Below are 22,190 nucleotides of genomic sequence, written 5' to 3' on the forward strand. Positions count from 1 at the left end.
ATGTGAAGGTATGGGGTGTGTGTGCAGGTGTGATGGGGCATGTGTGCAGGTGTGAAGGGGCATGGGTGGTGTGTGCAGGTGTGAAGGGGCATGGGGCATGTGTGCAAGTATGAAGGGGCATGGGGCATGTGTGCAGGTATGAAGGGGCATGTGTGCAGGTGTGAAGGGGCATGGGGCATGTGTGCAGGTGTGAAGGGGCATGGGGGGGTGTGTGCAGGTGTGAAGGGGCATGGGGCATGTGTGCAGGTGTGAAGGTGTGTGGGGGTGTGTGCAGATGTGAGGGGGCATGGAGGGATGTGTGCAGGTGTGAAGGGGCATGGGAGGGTGTGTGCAGGTGTGAAGGGGCATGGGGGGTGTGTGCAGGTGTGAAGGGGCATGGGAGGGGGTGTGCGGTTGTGAAGGGTCATGGGGGGTGTGTGCAGGTGTGAAGGGGCATGGGAGGGGGTGTGCAGGTGTGAATGGGCTTTTGGGGGTTGTGCAGGTGTGAAGCGGCATGAAGGGGATTGTCTGCAGGTGTGAAGGGGCATGGGGGGGTTGTGTGCAGGTGTGAAGGAGCATGGGAGGGTGTGTGCAGGTGTGAAGGGGCATGGGGGGTGTGTGCAGGTGTGAAGGGGCATGGGAGGGGGTGTGCGGTTGTGAAGGGTCATGGGGGGTGTGTGCAGGTGTGAAGGGGCATTGGAGGGGGTGTGCAGGTGTGAATGGGCTTTTGGGGGTTGTGCAGGTGTGAAGCGGCATGAAGGGGATTGTCTGCAGGTGTGAAGGGGCATGGGGGTGTGTGCAGGTGTGAAGGGGCATGGGGGGGTGTGTGCAGGTGTGAAGGGGCATGGGGCATGTGTGCAGGTGTGAAGGGGTGTGGGGGTGTGTGCAGATGTGAGGGGGCATGGAGGGATGTGTGCAGGTGTGAAGGGGCATGGGAGGGTGTGTGCAGGTGTGAAGGGGCATGGGAGGGGGTGTGCAGGTGTGAATGGGCTTTTGGGGGTTGTGCAGGTGTGAAGCGGCATGAAGGGGATTGTCTGCAGGTGTGAAGGGGCATGGGGGGTTGTGTGCAGGTGTGAAGGAGCATGGGAGGGGGTGTGCAGGTGTGAAGGGGCATGGAGGGGGTGAATTGTGTGCAAGTGTGAAGGGGTGTGAGGGGGTGTGTGCAGGTATGAAGGGGCATGGGGGAGATTGTGTGCAAGTGTGAAAGGGCATGGGAGGGGGTGTGCAGGTGTGAAGGGGCATGGGGGGGGTGTGTGCAGGTATGAAGGGGTATGGGAGCGGGTGTGCCGGTGTGAAGGGGCATGGGGGGTGTGTGCGGGCATGAAGGGGCATGAGGGGATGTGTGCAGGCGTGAAGGGGCATGGGAAGTTGTGCAGGCTTGATGGGGCATGGGAGGTTGTGCAGTCATGAAGGGGCATGGGAGGTTGTGCAGGATGCTCCATGGGAGTTGGGTCATTGAGGGTGGTCGGAGATGCAGGTCAGCTCAACTAGACAACTGAAGGGGAACCTCAGCATGTAGTATGTACAATGCTAGGGCCTTGGGACAGATGAGCTATGAAGGGCAAAGTTCAGTGTGCACGAGAGACTTGATGCACATGGCTCACAAGGCTTCTGGCAAAGACCTTTGTCTCCCTAGACATGCATGATTCCAGGGGATATGGACCGAGCCTGGCCTCTCCCTTGGAAGATGTTGAAGGGGGAGACACACAGGCTTAGGGACTACATTGCAAATAAGGAACATCAGACCTTATTCAAGTGCAAGTGGAGCACAACACCCTCCAGAACAGTGAGCCATGCAGATATAGGGATATCTTATATCCTTATATAAGATATAAAAATGCATATAATTATGCATGGTGCTGGTGCCCTCAAAGCCGAAGTCCCTTCCCCCCCACTGCTACCACACCCCTTCCCTCAGACAGCATGTGAGCTCTCCAACATCTCTGCCTGATGCTCCCCCGCCTCTTGCTGACTCTCCACCATCAGTTGGAAGGTCGATTCCAGAGGCTCGTCATCGGACTCGAACCTTGCAGATGCCCCTTCTCCAGCAGTCTTCCAAGTGCCAGTGATCTTGACTAACACTGACTCCCCCTGTCTGTGCAGTGAAACCCTTCCTAAACTAGATCTAATACCGACTGAGGTGTGTGTCACTGGGCTGGTGCGGGGTGCAGGTGACTGCTGTGATCCCTCTACATTTGCACATTCTTCCTCTGTAATTTCCTCAATTCTCTCTGTGTTTGTCCAAGTGCTGGACAGGACTTCATCACCTTCGGGCCTTGCTCTCTTCCTGGAGCCATCTGGTGAGGGAGGAGAGAGCCAGTGACAGCATGAGCTGCATGACCTTAGGTTTCTATGACATGCATGGCTCCTTACTGGATCGAGACTGCAAGCCCATCTCGTCATCTCCGCAAGCTCTGTCCCTCTCCAACCCTGCCAGCTGGGCTACCCACTCCTCAAAGTCTGTTCGGCCTTTGAGGTGTGACCATCTCTCTCCTTTAACTTCTTCTGCGCAAACAGAGAAAATGGGGTCGGGGGAAGTTGGTTTTCATGTATCTTTCCCATGCTTCCAGTCTTACAAATAACCCACTGGATCGTGTGCCATTTGATTGATGCACTGCAGGTTGTCCAGAGGGGTTCTAGAGCAACACCCTCCAGAGCAGTGAGCCCGTGCGGATATAAGGATAAGGCTCACAGAGGCATGTCATTGGTGATGCTGATCCTCTCAACACCTGAGCTCCTTCTGCCAACTCCCACCGCAACCCCTCCCTCAGACAGCATGTAAGGCCTCTGTGTGGAAGGGTCAGGGACCCACAGAGGCCTCTCCACCAGCAGAGTGGGTGAACTGCAGTGGGGCTATGAAGCATCACCTTATCACGTTGCTGCTGAGGCCCATGCCCCTTATCCCATTCAGTGAGGTGAGTGTGAGCAGCTGAGGGTTCACCTACCCTGGCTGAGCGGATGAGGTCATTCATTATTTTTCAGCACTGCTGGGCAGTTCTCTGCTGGAGGCCCTGGGCACTGACTGCCCTGGAGTCTTGCTCCCATGCCTGGTTCTTCTCCCAGCTCAGCCTGCTTCTCCCATCCTGTGGATGGAGGACACCCCTCCTGGCCTCCATTCTGTCGAGCAGGATGCCCAGAGAAGCATCGTTGAATTTGGCCACCAGAGCTCCCTGTCACCTTCGGGCCATCTCCTCCCTCAATGTTGTGTAGGTTGCTATCTGCACACCTTTAAAAAATGGTGCCCAGATATGATGGCAGGGCAAGTGCTATCCAGCCTGCCCTGCTGGGTGATACGCCGGTAAGACCCGAATGCATAATTAATGAGGCCAGGGTTGCATGATACGGTGCAAACCCCCAGCCACCTCTGTGGTGGAAAACTCCCATTCCCATTCCCAGAATGGGAAATTCTGCCCTCCTTTCTCATGTGCACATCAACGATTAAATGCAGCGGACATGATTAAATTGGCCATGTGATTGATGTAAGGAAGAAAGCTGTAGACTGCAGGAAAATATCAATGAACTGGTCAGGTGGGCAGAAAACTGATAAATTCAACACAGAGAAGTGTGAGGTCATGCACTTTGGGAGAGTGGGCAAGGCAAAACAATACACCATATATGATAGGATACTGAGAAGTGTCGAGGAACAGAGTGGCCTTGGAGTGCATGTTCCCAGACCCCTGAAGGTAACAGGATAGTTGGATAATGTGATTAAAAAGTCTTAGAGGAGACAGTGATACGAAGAAAGAACATGGAATACCTTCAACCTTCCCCACGTTCTCTGTGATCTCTAAGGTTAAGAATTCCAGTTCAATCTCTTAAAACAAAACTCAATAGCTTGAAGTTCTTTCCATGCCTGTCTGCTCCCTCCTGTTTTATGCAGCCTTCTGCTGTAAATGGGGAAGCAGTGTTCTGATCTACAAAAGCAGGAACGTGTTAAAGGACACCCAAATCACTACTTGCAGCCCTTCACAGATGTGAGCGCATGTAAATTTGTTACATGGATTGGACAAAGCTTTCTTGGATTGTCATTGTGCCCAGAGTTTCAGGAATGACTAAAGATGCAAACTGTGGCACTCCTGTAGCACGTGCATGCATGGAATCCAAAGGCTGAGTAGCTGGAAAATTGTGGGCGTTGTGATTTAATGATACGTGGTCCTGGGAGAAGGGCTGAGACACCACGCCAAGAGTGCTCATTTGAAGGAGGTATGAAGTGATTATTTGACAAAGGAACCAATGTATTGAAAAGCTGTGACGAGAGAAAATATTTATATATTAAGTAAACCTTTCAACCCTCTCAGAAACTCCTCCCTGAGTAGTGTGGCGCTTTAATTTAGATCAGGTCTTGCATTCACGATTGCTGAAGCTACTTCACAATAATTGTGTCATAGTGATGCCAACTAACTAGCATTGTTTTCACCAACCCTAAAGTTTACAGCAATAATTAACTGCCAAGTTAGCCAGGCTCCAGATAAAGTGACATGTCTAAAATTGGAAAAATGTATAATGAAGAAAATTTGGACTTGAAAATTAAGGGAAAACTACGTGGTAAGAAAGTTCAGTGTCCGTGAAAATGGGTTAAAGATTTCTTGAAAATAAACCAACAAACAGCAAAGTGCTGTAACAAATACATAGTCAGCGCAGCAATGATTTAATTTCTCTTCGCCCACACAAGTGAAATACTTAGTAAATGACATGTAGGATTGATGTACAGCAGTAAAGATTAGTTTAAATGTTAACACAGCTGCGCAGATTGGAATAAAAAGAGAAAATGCTGTAAATATTCAGGTCAATAACTGATGGTATTAGCTAATAGTACAAAGTCTAGTGAACATAGATTTCAGGTTTTAGGTCATGAGATGCAGGGGGAACTTAAGGAAGAATGTCTTTACACAGCATGTGGTAATGACTTGGAATTCGCTGCCCACTAGGCTGATGGAAGTGGAGACAAACAATGATTCTGTAGTAATCTGATATGTAATATACCTTTAAGAAGAATGTGGTAACGGCAGATCACACGATTTTGATATCCAATAGCAGAGTAACGCAGCCTACCTCTGTAGTCAGTAGTCCTGAGTTAGAATCAGAAGTGTAAAGACAGAGTTTTGAGTTGTAAGCACACAAGTGTAGCTGCTGAGTTCCTTTTGTAAATAAACAGAATGTGTTTCTTTTAAGAACAATCTACTGATCTTCTCTGGCTTTGGTACCAACTCGGTCACCCTGAAACAAGCGTGCAACCTGGATCCTTTAGCCCCAACAAACCAGGGTAAAGGATCCAACAAACTGGCAACGAGAGTAAAAAGCAAGAAAGAACAAGGGAAATGAGAAGAACTGAAATCAGGCCATACCTCGCACACAGTTGAAAGTAAAGAAAAACGGTGAGGAGAGGGGATGTAAAGGGGCAGGTGTTGCACCTTCTGCGGTTGCATGGGAAGGTGCCGTGGGAGGGCGTTGAGGTGTAGGGAGTGATGGAGGAGTGGACCAGGATGTCCCGGAGGGAACGATCCCTGCGGAATGCCGCCGGTGGGGTGAAGGGAAGATGTATTTGGTGGTGGCATCATGCTGGAGTTGGCAGAAATGGCGGAGGATGATCCTTTGAATGCGGAGGCTAGTGGGGTGATAAGTGAGGACAAGGGGGACCCTATCATGTTTCTGGGAAAGAGAGGAAGGTGTGAGGGCGGATGCGCAGGAGATGGGCCGGACATGGTTGAGGGCCCTGTCAACCACCGTGGGTGGAAAACCTTGGTTAAGGAAGACATATCAGAGGAACTGTTTTTGAAAGTGGCATCATCAGAACAGACCATGCAACCGCAGAAGATGCAACACCTACCCCTTTACTTTCCCTCTCCTCACCGTCCAAGGGCCCAAACACTCCTTTCAAGTGAAGCAGCATTTCAAATGCACTTCCCTCAATTTAGTCTACTGCATTCGTTGCTCCCAATGCGGTTTCCTCTACACTGGAGAGACCAAACGCAGACTGGGTGACCGCTTTGCAGAACACCTTTGGTCTGTCCACAAGCATGACCCAGACCTCCCTGTCACTTGCCATTTCAACACACCATCCTGCTCTCATGCCCACATGTCCGTCCTTGGCCTGCTTCATTGTTCCAGTGAAGTTCAACACAAACTGGAGGAACAGCACTTTACAGCCTTCTGCACTGAATATTGAGTTCAACAATTTTAGATCATGAACTCGCTCCTCCATCCCCACCCCCTTTCCGATCCCCCCTTTTTTTTCCAATAATTTATATAGATTGTTCTTTTCCCACCTATTTCTATTATTTTTAAATGTATTTCCATCCATTGTTTTATCTCTACCTTTTAGTCTATTTCAATCCCTTCCCTTCACCTCACCCCACCCCCACTAGGGCTATCTGTACCTTGCTTGTCCTGCTTTCTACCCTTAATTAGCACATTCCTTAGATAATATCACCACCTTCAACACCCCTTTGTCCTTTTGTCTATGACATCTTTTGGCTATCACCACCTATCACTGGCCCTCTATCCAGCTCTACCCCCACCCCCACCCCTTAAACCAGCTTATATTTCACCTCTTTTCTATTTTTACTTAGTTCTGTTGAAGAGTCATACAGACTCGAAACGTTAACTGTGTTCATCTCCGCAGATGCTGCCAGACCTGCTGAGTTTTTCCAGGTATTTTTATTTTTGTTTTGGATTTCCAGCATCCGCAGTTTTTTGCTTTTAACTCCCAAAGTCAACTTGGTCTCAAATTAAAAACTAAAATTGCTGGAAAATCTGTAAAGAGGACAGGCTATTATGCTTCTCATGTATACACTTCATCTGAAGTTGTGGGAGTGGTTTATAGGTTCTTTAACATTAACTACACTTTCAGACGGAGTGTAGTTGAAGAAATAATGGGGGCTTGTGAGAAGGTTACGGTGATAATCTTAGGTGATTTTAATCTACATATAGATTGGGTGAATCTGATTTTGCAAAGGTGACCAGGAGATGAATTCATAGTGTTTTCAAGACAGTTTCTTGGAGCAGCACATTAAAGAGCCAACAAGAGGCAGGCTATTCTATTCCTGGTAATGTTCAATGTGATAGGATTAATTAATGTCCTCATAGTAAAGGAGCCCCTATGTAGCAGTGATCATAACATGATTTAACTTTGCATTAAGTTTGAGGGAGAGACTAGTGTTTTAAAATTAAATAAAGGCAATTACAAGGGTATGAAGACAGTGCTGGCTAAAGTGTACTGGGAAATTAGGTTAAGGGGTCGGTCAGTAGAGATGCAGTGAAAGACATTTAAGGAAATATTTCAGAATCTAAAAACAGATGGTAAGCGTTCCTACAGGTATTTAAAAAGGAAAGAGCAACTAAAGTGAGTGTTCGTCCTCTCGAGGGAGACTCTGGAAAATTAATAATGGGAAATAAGAAAATGGTGGATGCATTGAACAGATATTTTGTGCCTATCTTCACTGTAGAGGACACAAATAACATCCCAGTAATAATTGTAAATTGGAAAGTGAAAGGGAGGGAGGAACTTAAAAGAACTACACTCACCTAGGGAAAAGGTACTGCAAAAATTATTACAACTAAAGGTTGACAAGTCCCAAGGTCCTGATGGCCTTCATTCTAGGGTCTTAATAGAAATGGATGCTGAGATAATAGATGCATTGGTTTTAATTTTTCAAAATTCCTTAGATTCTGGAAAGATCCCATCAGATTGGAAAATAACAAATCTAACTCCTCTGTTCAAGAAAGGAGGGACACCAGGAAACCAGGAAACTACAGTTAGCCTAACATCTGTGATAGGGAAAATGTTAGAATCCATTATTAGCAGGTCACTTAGAAAATCTCAATGCAATCATGCAGAGTCAACATGGTTTTGTGAGAGGGAAATCATGTTTGATTAATTTATTAGAGTTCTTTGAGGAAGGAACAAGCAATGTGGAGAAAGGGAAATCTGTGGATGCGGTGTACTTGGATTTCCAAAAGGCATTTGTCAAGGTGCGATATCAAAGGTTACTACACAAAATAAGAGCTCATGGTGCAGGGAGTAATATATTACCATGGGTAAGGCATTGGTTAGCTAACAGGAAACAGAGAGCAGGGACAAATCAGTCATTTTTGGGTTGGCAAGCTGTAACCAGTGGAGTGCCACAGGGGATCAATGCTGGGGCCTCAACTATTTACAATTATATCAATGACTTGGATGGAGGGACTGAATGTATGGTTGCTAAATTTGTTGGTGACACAAAGATAGATAGGAGGTAAGTTGTGAAGAGGACTTAAGGGATATTGATAGTGGCATGAAGCTATTAATGTATATAATGTTATTAGGATTTTTCTTTAAATAGAGGTTTAGTGTGTGGGTGTGTCTTAATTGGATTAAAGCCAGCTAGTCTGGGTGTTTTGATATATACTAGTTTTGAGGTGTAAGAAGTAGAGTGCATTTGCATTTTGTTGAATAGAGCATTCAAGAAGAGGAGTGAAATTTGGCACCTAACTAGCAGAGACCAAACAATGTTTATATTAATAATAAAAATTGGTACTATGAAAAAGGTTTTATTGTCAGAAGAGGTAGAGTTCAAAGGGGCAGATGATGCAATGGGCTGAATCTTCGCCTTGGCGAGCGGGGGTGGGGCCTGCTTGCTGAGGCGTAAAATGACGCAAGGTGATGTTGGGTGTATGTCCAAACATCATCACGCGTCATTTAGATTTTCAGTTCAGTGGGCATGCAGCCGACTTGGCTGCATGCCCACCAAACTGTCAAAGGCCTATTAAGGCCATTAATTAACTAATTAACCCTATTGAGAAACCTACCCGCCCAACCGTAAGATTGATAAGCCTTAATTGGCCCACCCAATCAGGGGCGCCGATCGGGTCCATGCCTGCCCGCGCCTGCTGCAGCACAACCCCCTCAATGGGGGATAATTCTCTCCAATGAGAATTTACATTTAATGAGATGTGCTGGGTATAACAGACAGCAGTTTTGTGTGTGCAGAGCAGAGGCAATGTAACATCAAAGCCTAGGAGTCTACCACTGTGTTTGTCTGCAAAGAAGCCAAAGTGAAAGGAACCTCATTTTGAATTTGTAATGTGAAAATGCTTTGCCTGTGTCTGCTTAAAGTCTATGGGTTGCTGTTGCCTTAGTGGAGATTAATTTGGGAATTTGTTAAAAATTATGATAGTTGTAACTTGTAATCATGTGTATATGTTTAACTTTTGTCAATTAATAAATATCTCCTGTACTTTGATATAAAAACCTCTCGAGAACTGTTGGTTTTATGCCTGAATTCAGAGTTGCATCTCAAACATTATAGCAGTTGTTTAAAGTTTCCCTCTGGGAATTTTAAATAACTCAGCTTTACCAACTGCTGTTTCACAACAATAGATTAAATAAGTGAGCAAAGATTTGGCAGATGAAGTATAATGTGGAAAAATGTGAACTTGTCGACTTTGGCAGGAAGAATAGAAAAGCTGCATATTATTTAAGTAGAGACAGATTGCAGAACTCTGAGGCACAGAGTGATCTGGGTATCCTGACACATGAATCACTAAAAAATATTATGAGGGTACAGCAAGTGATTAGGAAGGCAAATGGAGTGTTGTCATTTATTGTAATGGGAATGGAATATAAAATCAGGAAAATTTTTGCTGCAGTTGTACAGCGCATTGATGAGACCAGTGTACAGTTTTGGTCTCTTTAGTTGGAAAAAGATATAAACATTGGAAGCAGTGAAGAGAAGGTCCATTCGACTGAAGGGAGCCTTATGAGGAAAGGTTGAGAAGTTTGGGCCTGTATCCATTGGAGTTTGGAAGATTGAGAGGTGATCTTATTGAAGCACAAGATCCTGAGGGTACTTGACAGGGTAGATGCTGAAAGGATCTTTTCCCATGTGGAAGAGACTAGAACTAAGGACACAGTTTAAAAATAAGGGGTCTCCCATTTAAAACAGAGATGAGGAGAAGATTTTTCTTTCATAGGGCCGTTGGTGTGTGGAATTCTCTTCCTCAGAGAGCAGTGGATGTTGGGTCATTGAATATTTTTAAGCCAAGTTAGATAGATTCTTAACTGACAAGGAAGTCAGAGACTTTGGGGGTGGGAGGGTGATGTTGGTTGGGAAAGTAGAGGTTAAAATTAGATCAACCATGAACTTATCAAATAGTGGAGCAGATTTGAGGGGCCGAGAATACTCTAACTCCTAGTTCATAAGTTTGTATGTATTAATCTAACTTGGGAGACCACATCATAGTACAACTGTGGACAGGCCTTCTGCCCACTCCAGCTCTAGATCCTTGAACACATTCCAAATGCCTGAGACAGCCATTTGTTAGGCCAGAGAGGAGGCATTGTGCCAGAAAGGTATATCAATGGCGCCTGCCCTGAGCTGCTGATGGAAAACACCATGTTGCTCTTATGGAGGAGCGGAGACTCTGAAGAAATGTCTCCTGTTTTGCTTTCAGTGGAGTAAACATTTTGCCTCAGCAAGATAATCTATCTAGTCCCAGCAATTTCCTTTTCACACTGGGACTCGGGTGAGCTTTCTTCTTATTCTTTCATGGATGTGAGCCAGCATTTATTCCTCATCCCTAATTGCCTTAAGAAGGTGTTGGTGAACCTTGGCAGTCCATCTGGTGTTGGTACACCTATAGTGCTGTTAGGGAGTTTCAGGTTTTTGACTCAGCGATAGTGAAGGATTGGTAGTATAAAGTTCCAAGTCAGGATGGCTTGGGGGGAACTTATATGTGGTGGTGTTCCCATGTATTTACTGCCCTTGATTTTCTAGGTGGTAGTGGTCGTGGGTTTGGAAGGGGCTACTGGTTTGGCAATTAACTGCAGTACATCGTGTATACACACTGCTTCCACTGTGCACCTGTAGTAGCAAGAGCGAATTTTAGGATGGTCGTTAGGGTGCTGATCAAGCGGCTGCTTTGTCCTGGATGCTGTCAAGCTTCTTGAGTGTTGTTGGAGTTGCACTCATCCAGACAAGTGGAGAGTATTCCATCACACTCCTGACCTGTGCCTTGGAGATGGTGGACAGACTTTGGGGAGTCAAGAGATGAGTTACTCGCCACAGAATTCCTAGCTTCTGACCTGCTCTTTTAGCTCTTAGTTCCACTGAGGCCTACTTAGAGTATAATGGGTGAAATTTTCAGGGTAGCTGAAGAAGGACCCCCCCCCACCCCTGACACACGCTATTGAAATGTTGGGGGGAAGATTGACTTAAACCCCCTCAGAAAATAGGAGAATGGGAAACACATGTTAGATTCCATTAGAATTGGTTTCTCCTGCACTTCCTGGCATCCATTCCAGAAATCCATCCACCTTGCCACTAATTGAATTTTGGGGACAATATGTTTGCTAATTTCTGAATGTAAGAGAAAGCTGCCTTTAGTGATTTCTTTTCAAATTAGTTCTTATCTTTATTTTTCTGCCCTTTTTATCTCTCCCATCTTATCCCTTTCTTCTTGAAGTAGATTCAGCTGACCTATCTTTCCCCCTAGAGTAAGTGGCTGGAGTCTTGCTCACAGGCCTCCATTGGTATTGCCCTACAGCCATTTGCAGAAGGTATTCAGTGTGTCTAGCATCCCTGTACAGGCGATCATTCAGTCTCCCACATAGAGTGGGTGGAATTTTCCACTCCCACCAGTGGTGGAATCATGGTGGGTGGGCGGCACTAAATTTGGAGAGATTGCAAAAGTCAGTTTCCCGCCATAGGGAAATCAGTTTGGAATTTTGTTCTCCAACTTTGATGGCGGGTTAACGGTGTCACGAGGTTTCTGCTGATCTGCCTGGAACCACATTCACATTTGTTAGCATCTCATGAATGTTCATTAAAAGGCCAATTCGCCGGAATCATGTTCCCCCTGCCCTGCCAGTGGATAATTAGTATGGTCTGTTTCATGACTGTGTACGTGACTGGTGTGCACCTGGTGAGCTTCACTTCGTCAGTGACTTCAAGGTTTGTAGACGCTGCTTTCACCTGCCTTTAAGAGGGTCACAATTCGGATGCATGCATCACAGGCAACCCCAAGGCTGGACATGGGAGGCAGGCTGGCAGGGGAAGGTAGGGAAGTGGTCCAGGCAAGGTGGGGGTTGGGGGTGAAGTTCTCTGGGTAAGGGGGAGGGTTTCTTAGAGGCCGGGATCGGTAGAGTTGACAGTGAGGTCCTGGTCGCGTGAACTCAAGGTACTGGTGATAGGAGGGAACAGTCACAGCCAGAGGGGGAAATGGGATGTGATAGGGTGACAGGTTCAGGGTGGGAGTCTGTTAGATGAAGGTAACATCGGGTAGGTCATGAGGGGGACAAAACAGGCGGCTCAGATAACAGGAGGGGGCAGGGTCAGGGTAGGCCTGTGGATCATAACAGGTGTTGACTCTGAGGGAAGGAATGGCATGTGGAGCTGGGTTGTGATAGGGTCCAGGTAGGGGGGGAGGTTCAAAGGTGACAGAGGGGAGAGGGACAGTGGTATTGGGTGGATATATGGGTAGAAGTTGATGAGTGAGGGGGAGGGTAGATGGTGGTGGAACATGTCTGGAAAGTTACACGCACTATCTTTCCATTTGATGTAAAACAGTGATGTCTCACAGTGGAACGAGGGTTTTTAGGGTGGGTGGAGTTCAAGGTGAGCACAATAGGCTGATTAAAGGGACACTCGAATAATCATGGGGAAACTGGATGACAACAATGCTCAGATGTGTTCTCCTCTCACAGCTGAAGCCCATCCAGCAACAGGTTTATTACAGACTCATAGGTTTTAAAACCTTGAGACCCCAGAAAGGTGTGGAGCTGCTGTTCACTCTGTACCCTTTGCCATCCACTGCAGTCAGAGGCAGGGATGAAAGGAGGGAGGGAGGTGGATGGCTCCAAGGGGCATGGTGATTGGAGACAGCCAACTCGCGACTCCAAACTGCCATCCTTCCAAGTGAATGGTAATGGCTGACAAAGGATCATGCAGTTGCCTTCTATGCTGCCAATGCAGTGGTCTGTCCATAGAGTCCTGAGGACGGTTGAGGAAAGCAGAAAAGCGTCTGTGTGAGGCTTCCTGCACATGGCTCTCATCACCCTGGTCCAAGAGCAATGTCTCCATATGCATTCATGTAGGAATGGGAGGACCATCCATCTCTGGTTCTCCAGGATATCCTTTACCTGAAAGGGGTGGAGTGGGGATGCCATGTCTAGATGGAGGCCAGGTTAAGGATTTAGCACTTGACTTTGAGATGGAGGGAAACCTGCAAACAACATGCTCACTAAATTAGCACTTCAATTCGTTCACACATTCACTGAGGCATCGATAATGCAGGATACAGGCTTACAACTCTGCATTGGTAATGGCTGTCATCCAGATGAGGAGAAGGCCATTACCAGTTGGCACAAGGCTAAGAGGAGCATGGGGACAGTGGGGCCTCTATAAGGCCATAGCCCACTGCAACGATAAGCATTGGCCCAACCATGGGCGTATCGCTAGCTGTGCTCTTGCCTAAGAAAGAGCAAAAGGCAACGCTGGAGGTGCGCTTGTGTGTCCTGGGATATGGTTGTTCCCATCTGCCAGCTTCTCCAGTATGAGCTGCGGTGGCAAGGACTCTGGAGGAGTAATACGCATCTCCTTGTCTGCAATGCAGCCTGTCCAGCTGCCCTTTAAATATGGCGCCAGGATCTTAGACCCCATAAAGTAACAGTGGGGTGGGCAGCTTCCTGCCCACTCTGCCACAAAATTTGCTGAGCCCCCCAGTCATGCATAAATAAGGAGCTGAAAATTGGAAGATCGCGTGTGTTCCCCCACCCCCGCTGCCCAGCAGGAAGCATGCCAACATCCCTGCCTGCCACTGCACTTAGTCTGCAGAACAGAACATTCCACCAGTAAATCACAGATCCAAACTCCTTTTCCTACTGCTCCATCTCATTTGTGATATGATTGGTGATGCAGTGCACACTGTGTTCCCTTTACAGAACTCTTAAACGGTGTGCTGACTTAAATAACCAATGTTTGTGTTTCTCCACAGGTTGGAACTGGCATAGGTGCATCCATATTAATTGTTTTAGCAGTGGTAACCTCACTACTGCACAAAGGCCCGTGGAATGCAGATTTACCATTGTTCATTATTGGAATCATCAACCCACTGATTGGTTACATGACTGGTTTTATTTTGGCTGTGCTTGTACAGCAATCATGGACCAGGTAAGTTAACAAACCAAACCTGTATCTTTTGAGCCACACTATCCTCATTCTGTAGAAGTGCCACATGATTTCATTGGACTGCTCTTCCCAGTGCTGTTCTGGCATTATTCAGATTCCCTTGAATGCATTGTGCTATTTGACGCAAATAAATTATTGTTATCTTCATACTTGTTTTCAGGGTGCGGATAACACTGGTCAGACTGTATTTATTGCCCATCCCTAATTGCCCTGAGAAACTCCAATGCTTATAGTAATGGTGCTCTTGCAATGATGTTAGGTAGAGAATTCCAGGATTTTGCTCCAGGAACAATGAATGTATTATGAACAACATATAATTTTTAAGTTGAATATGTATTATATATATATTTGTGTATTAAGAAAGGTAAAATCGTTTCGGTTTCATTTAGGTTGTTTGTGAGCCTTCGTCCCTGGGAGCCTGGATAGACTCCTGACTAAAGATCAGGTCTTTTGCGTTTGTTTTTTATGTCTACATTTTTAATGAGGTTTTACAAGCCTTGAAATTACTGAGATGGATTAAAAGAGGTTAAAGGTTTAGTGATTATGGGGAGAACAACACAAAGTAGAAAAAATCTTTACATTTGCCAAGTGACAATGGTTAAGTGACATAGACACAGAAGAAAAGACAAAAATAGAGAAAGTTCAGTGAGTGTTAGAGAGAGATGACAGGAATTTTAAGCTCTCTGATAAGAAAGACTAAAAGGCTATTGGGGACAGTAGTCGACTGAATAGTCATTTATAGAACTTAGTAAATTGATCAGTTGAGCAGAGATGCCACTGGAAGACTGAATTTAGGGAACTTTTTTGTTTGTTCTGCAGTTAAGGAAATAGTGTCTTGAGACTGGCATATGTTTCTTCTGGTGAATTCTTAAGCATTCACTCGATGCTTTTCACCCAACTCATATCTCTTCCCAAGCGAGAAGCCTTTGTGTCAAGCTAGTGGTAACTCTTCATTGCTTTGTGTTTCTGTAAAGATATTGATGGGGTAAAGGAATAGTGTGAATTTGAATTATCGTCTTGTGTTTGTATTGAGATCTTTCCAACATTTTTCGTGTAATATGATTCATTTTTCATGCTTAATAAATATTTTATTCTTTGTGTTAGATGTTCAGCAGCAAACTTCTGTGAATTTGTTCAGTAACTTTCCTCCACAGTTTCTAAAAAAAAAAGTTAGGATCTATCAAGCCAGGTTTCACTTGGAACAGACTTTTCCAGTATTAGCAACAACTGGGATTGTAACAATAGCAATATATGTCCAAATCAAGATGGTGTGTGAAAATGACATCGCTGTTCTTGGCCTTCTTGATGATAGAGGTCACAGAAAAAGGAAGTGTTGTCCTTTGTTATTCTTTAAAGGTGGCAGGACAAGCTGAGAATATATTAGCATATGGGATCCTAGCCTTTATAAATAGAGCTATATTGTACAAAAACAAGTTTACATTGGTTAGGCCCCAACTGGAATATTGTGTGCCAATACTGGGCACCATTTCTTGGGTATGCTATTTAGAACTCCAAAGAAGAGTCATATATAGAAGAGAAACTCTGTTTCTCTCGCCACAGATACCGCCAGACCTGCCAGACCACCAGGGATGGTGATAGAAATGGCTGGGATGTTGTCCAACAAACTCCATTCTTTGGGATGACTATGCAAAACTGTTGCTTGACCACCCTTCTGATTTAAAATATCATAAATTCCCAAGAATATTTTGCAAGGGAAATCGTTTATTGGTATATAGTTTATTTAAGATCTGTGGTTAATAAATGTGATAGATCAAATGCATGCTAAGGTGAGTAGTGTGCACAAAACTTTACAGTCACTGCTTTCATTTCACAAGTGTACCCATCTGTTAGGTGCATAGATCAAATGAATTAACCAGTTATTTAATAAACAAGCTATATAAACAAGAATAGCTCTTTCATGTTGAAGGTGGCTTAATCACATATTCAATGATTATTCTAATTTAATTTTTGTTCTGTTTTCTTTTATAGATGTCGAACTATAGCATTAGAAACAGGAATACAAAATGGAAACCTATGTGCAACAATCCTAATGATATCCTTCAAGGAACAGCTCTCCTCCATGTTTGCATACCCTTTCATTTATATTTGCTTTCAAATATTTCATGGATTAGTGTTTGTAACAGGTAGGTGCACTTGTGAAATGAAAGACGTGACTGTAAAGTTTTGTGCACACTACACATCTTGGCATTCATTTCCTGATCAGCACTAATATTACTCCTGACAGGAGTTGGCCTTTTGAGTGGGGTTGGGGTGGCAGGGTGCAGGGGGATGGCCACAGGAGAAGAAGATTGGCTGAGGAATATAGATAATCTCAAAACTCCAATAATTGCAATACCACAAAGTACATGAGAAAATAAATTTGTGCTGATGGCAAAAAACAAATATGCCGCACCGCATTCTATCAGTCAACAAATGCAATTTTAGTTTACGTGATTTTGAAACAAAAGCCCTTCAAGCAACTAAGGAACCCAATTTTGCTGGTCACCAAGGTAAAATGGTGCCAGATGACACATGTATGTATATATTTACATTATACATATACACATATACACAAAGATAAGCAAATACACATATACATAAATATACATACCTATATATACACGTACTTCAAGTTTCACTGTTTAGAACCCTATGAATGTAAACTAGAAACACCTCAAAATTGGACTCCATAGCATCCATTGTTTTGATCCTACAGGTGCCATTTTAGTACCAGAATGCCGGCCATGGCACTTGTGCATGCTTCTATGGTCCATGCCAAAAGCCATAAGAACATCAGAAATGGGAGCAGGAGTGGACAATCCAGCCTGTTGAGCCTCCTCCACCATTTAACAAGACTATGGCTGGTCCTCAAACTCAAATCCACTTTCTAATTCCCATATCACTTGATTCGAATCCAACACTTACCGATCTCCACCTTGAATATATCAACGATGGAGCATCCACAGCCCTCGGCGATAGAGAATTCCAGAGATCCACAACCCTCTTGAGCAAAGAAAATTTTCCTTATCTCAGCCCAACATGGCTACCTCTTGAGCCTGAGATAATACCCTATAATTCTAGACTCTCCTGCCAGGGGAACAACTTCCCAGCATCCACTCAGTCAAACCCTCTCAAAGTCTTATTTGTTTCAATTCGATAATCTCTCATTCTTCTAATCTGCAGAGAGCATAGGCCCATTCTACTCAATCTTTCCTCATAACAACCCTCTCATCACCGGAACTAGTGAACCTCCGCTGCATCCTCTCTAAGACAAATTATCTTCTTTTATCAAATGCCTTTTGAAAATCCAAGTATAAGGCATCCATTAGTTCCTAGAGTTGCCAACTCTGGCTGGTCATATTCCGGGAGATGTCACTGCAAGTGACATTACTGAAGGATTTCTGAGTGAAACTGGGTTATTTTAAAGCAAGGATTTTGAAAAGATGAAAAGAATTTAGCAGATTATCATTAAATTTTGCACAAGATTTTCCCCTATTTAGTTAAATCGCCTGGTGATTCAGTGCCTCTGAGCTGGGTCCGAAGGGTTCCAGACACAGACTCTCCTCCCCAGGATTACCAGCTGAAACTTGGCAGAGGTGTGGTAGTGGCTCCCAGCCATGGAAGCAGTGTGGGGCTCACTCTTGGCTGCTGCCCAGGAAGGCATGAGCCAGCGCTGCTGACACCCAGTATCATCGATCCAGTTTTCTCCCTGCTCCTCAGCAACCTGTCAGTAGGTGCTGCTGAGACAGGGGCCAGGGCAGTGGAACCAATGGTTCCCTCCCAGCATCTCCAGTCCAGTGTGGGACTCCAGCTCAGCATCCGTGCCGGTCAAGATCCTACTGGAAACCGCCATGGTTCTGATGCACCTAGCGACGGGCGATAAGGGGATCTGCCATCATTAACTTCTCCGCTCAGTACTTCTGCAAATGTTATATTTGCTACTTCCAAACTGCTGGGACCATTCCAGAATCTAGAGAATTTTGGAAGATCACAATCAGTGCATCCATTATCTTTTCAACCACCTCTTTTAGAACCCCAGGATGTAGGCCATCAGGTCCAGGGGATTTGTTGACTTACAGTCTGTTATAGAGTTGATCTTCCAGGCAACTTTTCTTGGTGGAAACATTGAACTTTATTTACAAGACAGCAGCAGCAACTACATGTGTGCATCAAACTTCATATCTAAAGAAGAACTCTCCCATAGAGGTTCTCTATGCTGCTAACCCATTGGTTTATATAGATCATGTAATCTTACAACACAGGATTATTCTAAGTCCTATGTTTATCTGAATTATAATTACTACACAGTCTCATTAATTTCTGCAGACTTTTTATTTGCTAATACTAATTTCTTTAAACTTCTCACTCGCATTGGACCCTTTGTTCCCCGCAATTTCTGATATGTTTCTTGCATATTCTACTGTGAAGACAGACACAAAATATTTATTTGAAATCGCTATTATTTTGGTATTCCTGTCTCAGCCTCAAAGGGACCCATGTTTAACTTTTGCTACTTTTTTTACTTGCATGTGGAAGTTTTTAAAATCCGCTTTTATAATTTTGGCGAGTTTTTCTCCTGTTCTATTTTCTTCCTTTTTATCAATGTTTTGTCATCCTTTGCTGGTGTCTAAAACTCTCCCAATCCTCAGGCTTGTGACTCTCCTTGGTAATATCACATATCTCTTCTTTTAATCTAATACTATCCATAACCTTTTTGGTTAGCTACAGATAAATCTCTTCAGGTTTCCACACCAGTTCTTGACTAGGTGGCAACTTCTGAGTATCTGATAGGATAAAGGCAAAAGAGTAGAGTTCATTAGAGGAAATAAACATAATGCAAGAAATAGGAGTGGGAGTGGACCACATGGCCCATCGAGCCTGCTCCTCAATTCAGTACAATCATGGCACATCTTGGGTTTCAACTCCACTTTCCTGCCCGCTCTCCATACACTTTAATTCCCTGAGAGACCAAAAATCTGTCTATCCCAGCCTTAAATATAATCAGTGATGCAGCATCCACAAACCTTTGGGGTAGAGAATTCCAAAGATTTGTGTGAAGTGATTTCTCCACGTCTCAATTCTAAATGATCGGCCCCTTATCCTGAGACTGTGCCCCAGTGTTTTAGACTCCCCGACCAGCAGAAACAATCTCAGTGTCTACCATAGAACCACAGAAAATTTATGGCACAGAAAGCGGCCATTCAGCCCATCATGTTTGTGCTGGCCAGAAAAAGGTGCAAAAGAAACGAGCTGCTCATTTTAATCCCACTTTTCAGCCCCTGGTCCATAGCCTTGCAGGTTACAGCGCTTCAAATGCAGATCCGAGTACCTTTTAAATGAATTGAGCATTTCAGCCTCAACCACTGATTTAGGCAGTGAATTCCAGATGCCCATCACCTTCTGCGTGAAAAAGTTTTCCCTCATGTCCGCTCTAATCCTTCTACCAATCACCTTAAATCTATGCTAGCCTATCAAGCCCCTTCAGAATCTTGTATGTTTCAATGAGATTGCCTCTCATTCTCCGAAACTCCAGTAATATAAGCCCAATTTACTCAGCCTCTCATCATAGGACACCCCGCTCATCCTAGGGAGCAATTTAGTGAACCTTCGCTGTACCATCTCCAATACAATATCCTTTCGAGGGGAGAAACAACAGAGACATGCTTACACCATCTGCAACTTGTAAATTACTATAGATTGTGGTATAAAAGTCAACCTGATATGTAAGACAACCCCACTTTTCGACCCCAAAAATCATGTTTTTCACGTACTCAGTATGTAAGTCGTACCTCCCTTTTCAGCCACAATGTGCTGTACTCTCATTAGTAGTCAGCCTCATTTTTTCACCCCACTCCTCTCCTCCTGTTCGCCTGCAATACCAAGGCACCCAGTGCTACATCAGGGGAACCTAGGGGCAAGCTATCTGGTCTGTTGCACCATTTGCACTCCTCTTCCTGCTCACACACTCAAGTTTAACCATTCCAGCAGCTGTTACAGCCAAATGCGTCTCTTCTTTAAGAGGTGCAGGCTAACTTCAAGTGGCACTAGTCTCGTACAAGCTTGATCAGCCTACTGAGGTGTGCAGCAACTCAACAGTGCATTTAATGGTGGGCTGCACAACACTATCATTTAAATTCTCAGGCAGCATGTAGTTTGCATGAAAGGGCATGGGTTATTCCTGTGTTGCAATCCCCGTGCCTGGTTAATGAGCCTTAAGAAATCTTTCTCCCAAATTCTTTTAAAAACAATAAAATTTTAGTTAAGCCAATCATCAATCGAGTGAAACAGCTGTTTCTGCTCATGTCAACTTTCCCTTTGATCTCACAAGGCACTTAAACTTCATAATGGGATTCGTAAATGCTCACAGCTGTGTGTTATAGTTGATGCTGAAAATCTTTTGTAGCATGTTGTTTGTTTATAACATTTTGTTGTTTTGTTACAACCAGCTTACCAGATATACAAAAGACTTAAAAAGCCCTCTGCTGGACCTATGGATTCATCTCAGTCTGTAATATAAGGGAAGAAGAATATCAAAACCCAAAGCAGGGAGGACAAGGCACCAGCTCAAAGCATTACTTCTAAAATGTCTGAATCAATATAGCAAGCAGATTTGAACTCTTCAGAGATCAACAGATGATATAGAATGAGTAGATTTCTTTCTGTAATAACTGCTGATTACCTTCCCAGTTCTTTATAACGTCTGATTTACTCCGTATTCCCTTTAATTCTGACTTTGCTGGTATGATGCACAAGGGCATTGCCAATCAAAAATGAATGTTCAAACATTTGCCCACTTCAACTCAGGTGCATCAGTGGCAGCATTAGGAACGAGTTAAACTAGAAGTTCAGCAACTCAGTATTACTAAAAAAGTGGCTGAATTTTAAAAAAGACATTAAGGTTTCAATAAAATTTATGAGAAGAGAATTTGATATTAGCACATTAAGAGTTTGTACAAAAACATCTCCCCTAGTAATTTTGAGACTTATCATACAAGGGTGACAATTGGCCTAATTTTGCAAGTATGTACTGGTGGCAGAGAAACTCTGTGGGAAGAATTCCACCCCCCCCCCCCCCCCCCCCAACCACCGATGAGGGGTAAGTGCAGGAGCTGGCGCGTGCAGACGCACCTCCAATCGGTGCCCCCAATTGGGGGCATACCACCATTTTACGTGGGCAGCCTGTCCATTGTGATATCCACCAGTAAGCGTTATGCGCTCCCTGTGTGAGCGGGGTTGGGGGGGAGGTGGTGAGGGCTCACTCAGCCGGGAGTGTGTTCTTCTGTGCATGCGCGCAAAAGAGCGCACTCATCTCCCTGAGGCGAAGTGCTGCCTCAGGGAGATCGGTGCCGAATTCAAAAATGGTCAATGCACAAAATTAAAATTTCCCTGACATGTCCCTTCATGTGACACTGTCACATGAGTTGGGACATGTCCATCACTTTCATTCAAACTTTAATTAAATTTTTAAAAACCTACATGAAACTTCATCCGACCCATGAATGAGGTTTCATGCTTTTTCTGAAGCCTACCAGGGCTCCTAGCCTGCTCGCCAACCTTAAGGTTAGAAAGGCAGGTCCATTAACTAGCTCAGTTACTTTTTAAATGGCCTCAATTGGCCATTGTCAGGTGGCGGGCACACAACTGATTCTGCTGCACCCCCGCCAACCTGAAAATGGAAATGACGTGGGGTGACGTTGGGAGTTCCGCCCCCCGCTCATCGACCTCAATATCCTGGCCTATGTACCAAGAGTGCGTAGGTTAATAGTACAATTTCTAAAATATCATCCTCAGAGCAACAAGAGCTCATAGATAGGAGAAATATTACCATTTATTATATGTCAGAAATGCTGGACTGCATTTAGCGGAGGCGACAGGGGTGTCGCCTGCCGGCCTTTTAGGAAAGGCCTGCCATGTTAAATGCCACTCAGGCATTAACAGGCCAATGACGGGCCTCCCTCTGCAATCATGGACCGTGGGGGTGGAAATCTTGCCTGGCAAGAGCTGCCGGCCAATCAGAGGTTGGCAGTTCTATTGAATGGCAGCGCC

General features: G+C 44.8%; 1 protein-coding gene across 1 annotated transcript in view; it reads left to right on the forward strand.

Annotated features, from left to right (window-relative positions):
- LOC121274088 (solute carrier family 10 member 6-like) overlaps positions 1–21,208 on the forward strand; it is a 61,027-nt gene extending 39,819 nt beyond the window's left edge. Inside the window, exons 4-6 of the mRNA XM_041181280.1 lie at positions 13,951–14,126; positions 16,134–16,288; positions 20,591–21,208. Of these exons, the coding sequence (XP_041037214.1) occupies positions 13,951–14,126; positions 16,134–16,288; positions 20,591–20,661 (402 nt within the window). The 3' untranslated portion in view covers positions 20,662–21,208. The remainder of the gene's footprint in view (positions 1–13,950; positions 14,127–16,133; positions 16,289–20,590) is intronic.
- The last annotated feature ends 982 nt before the right edge of the window (positions 21,209–22,190 follow it).

The sequence above is a fragment of the Carcharodon carcharias genome, chromosome 1, assembly GCF_017639515.1.
Source record: "Carcharodon carcharias isolate sCarCar2 chromosome 1, sCarCar2.pri, whole genome shotgun sequence".
Taxonomy (NCBI): domain Eukaryota; kingdom Metazoa; phylum Chordata; class Chondrichthyes; order Lamniformes; family Lamnidae; genus Carcharodon; species Carcharodon carcharias.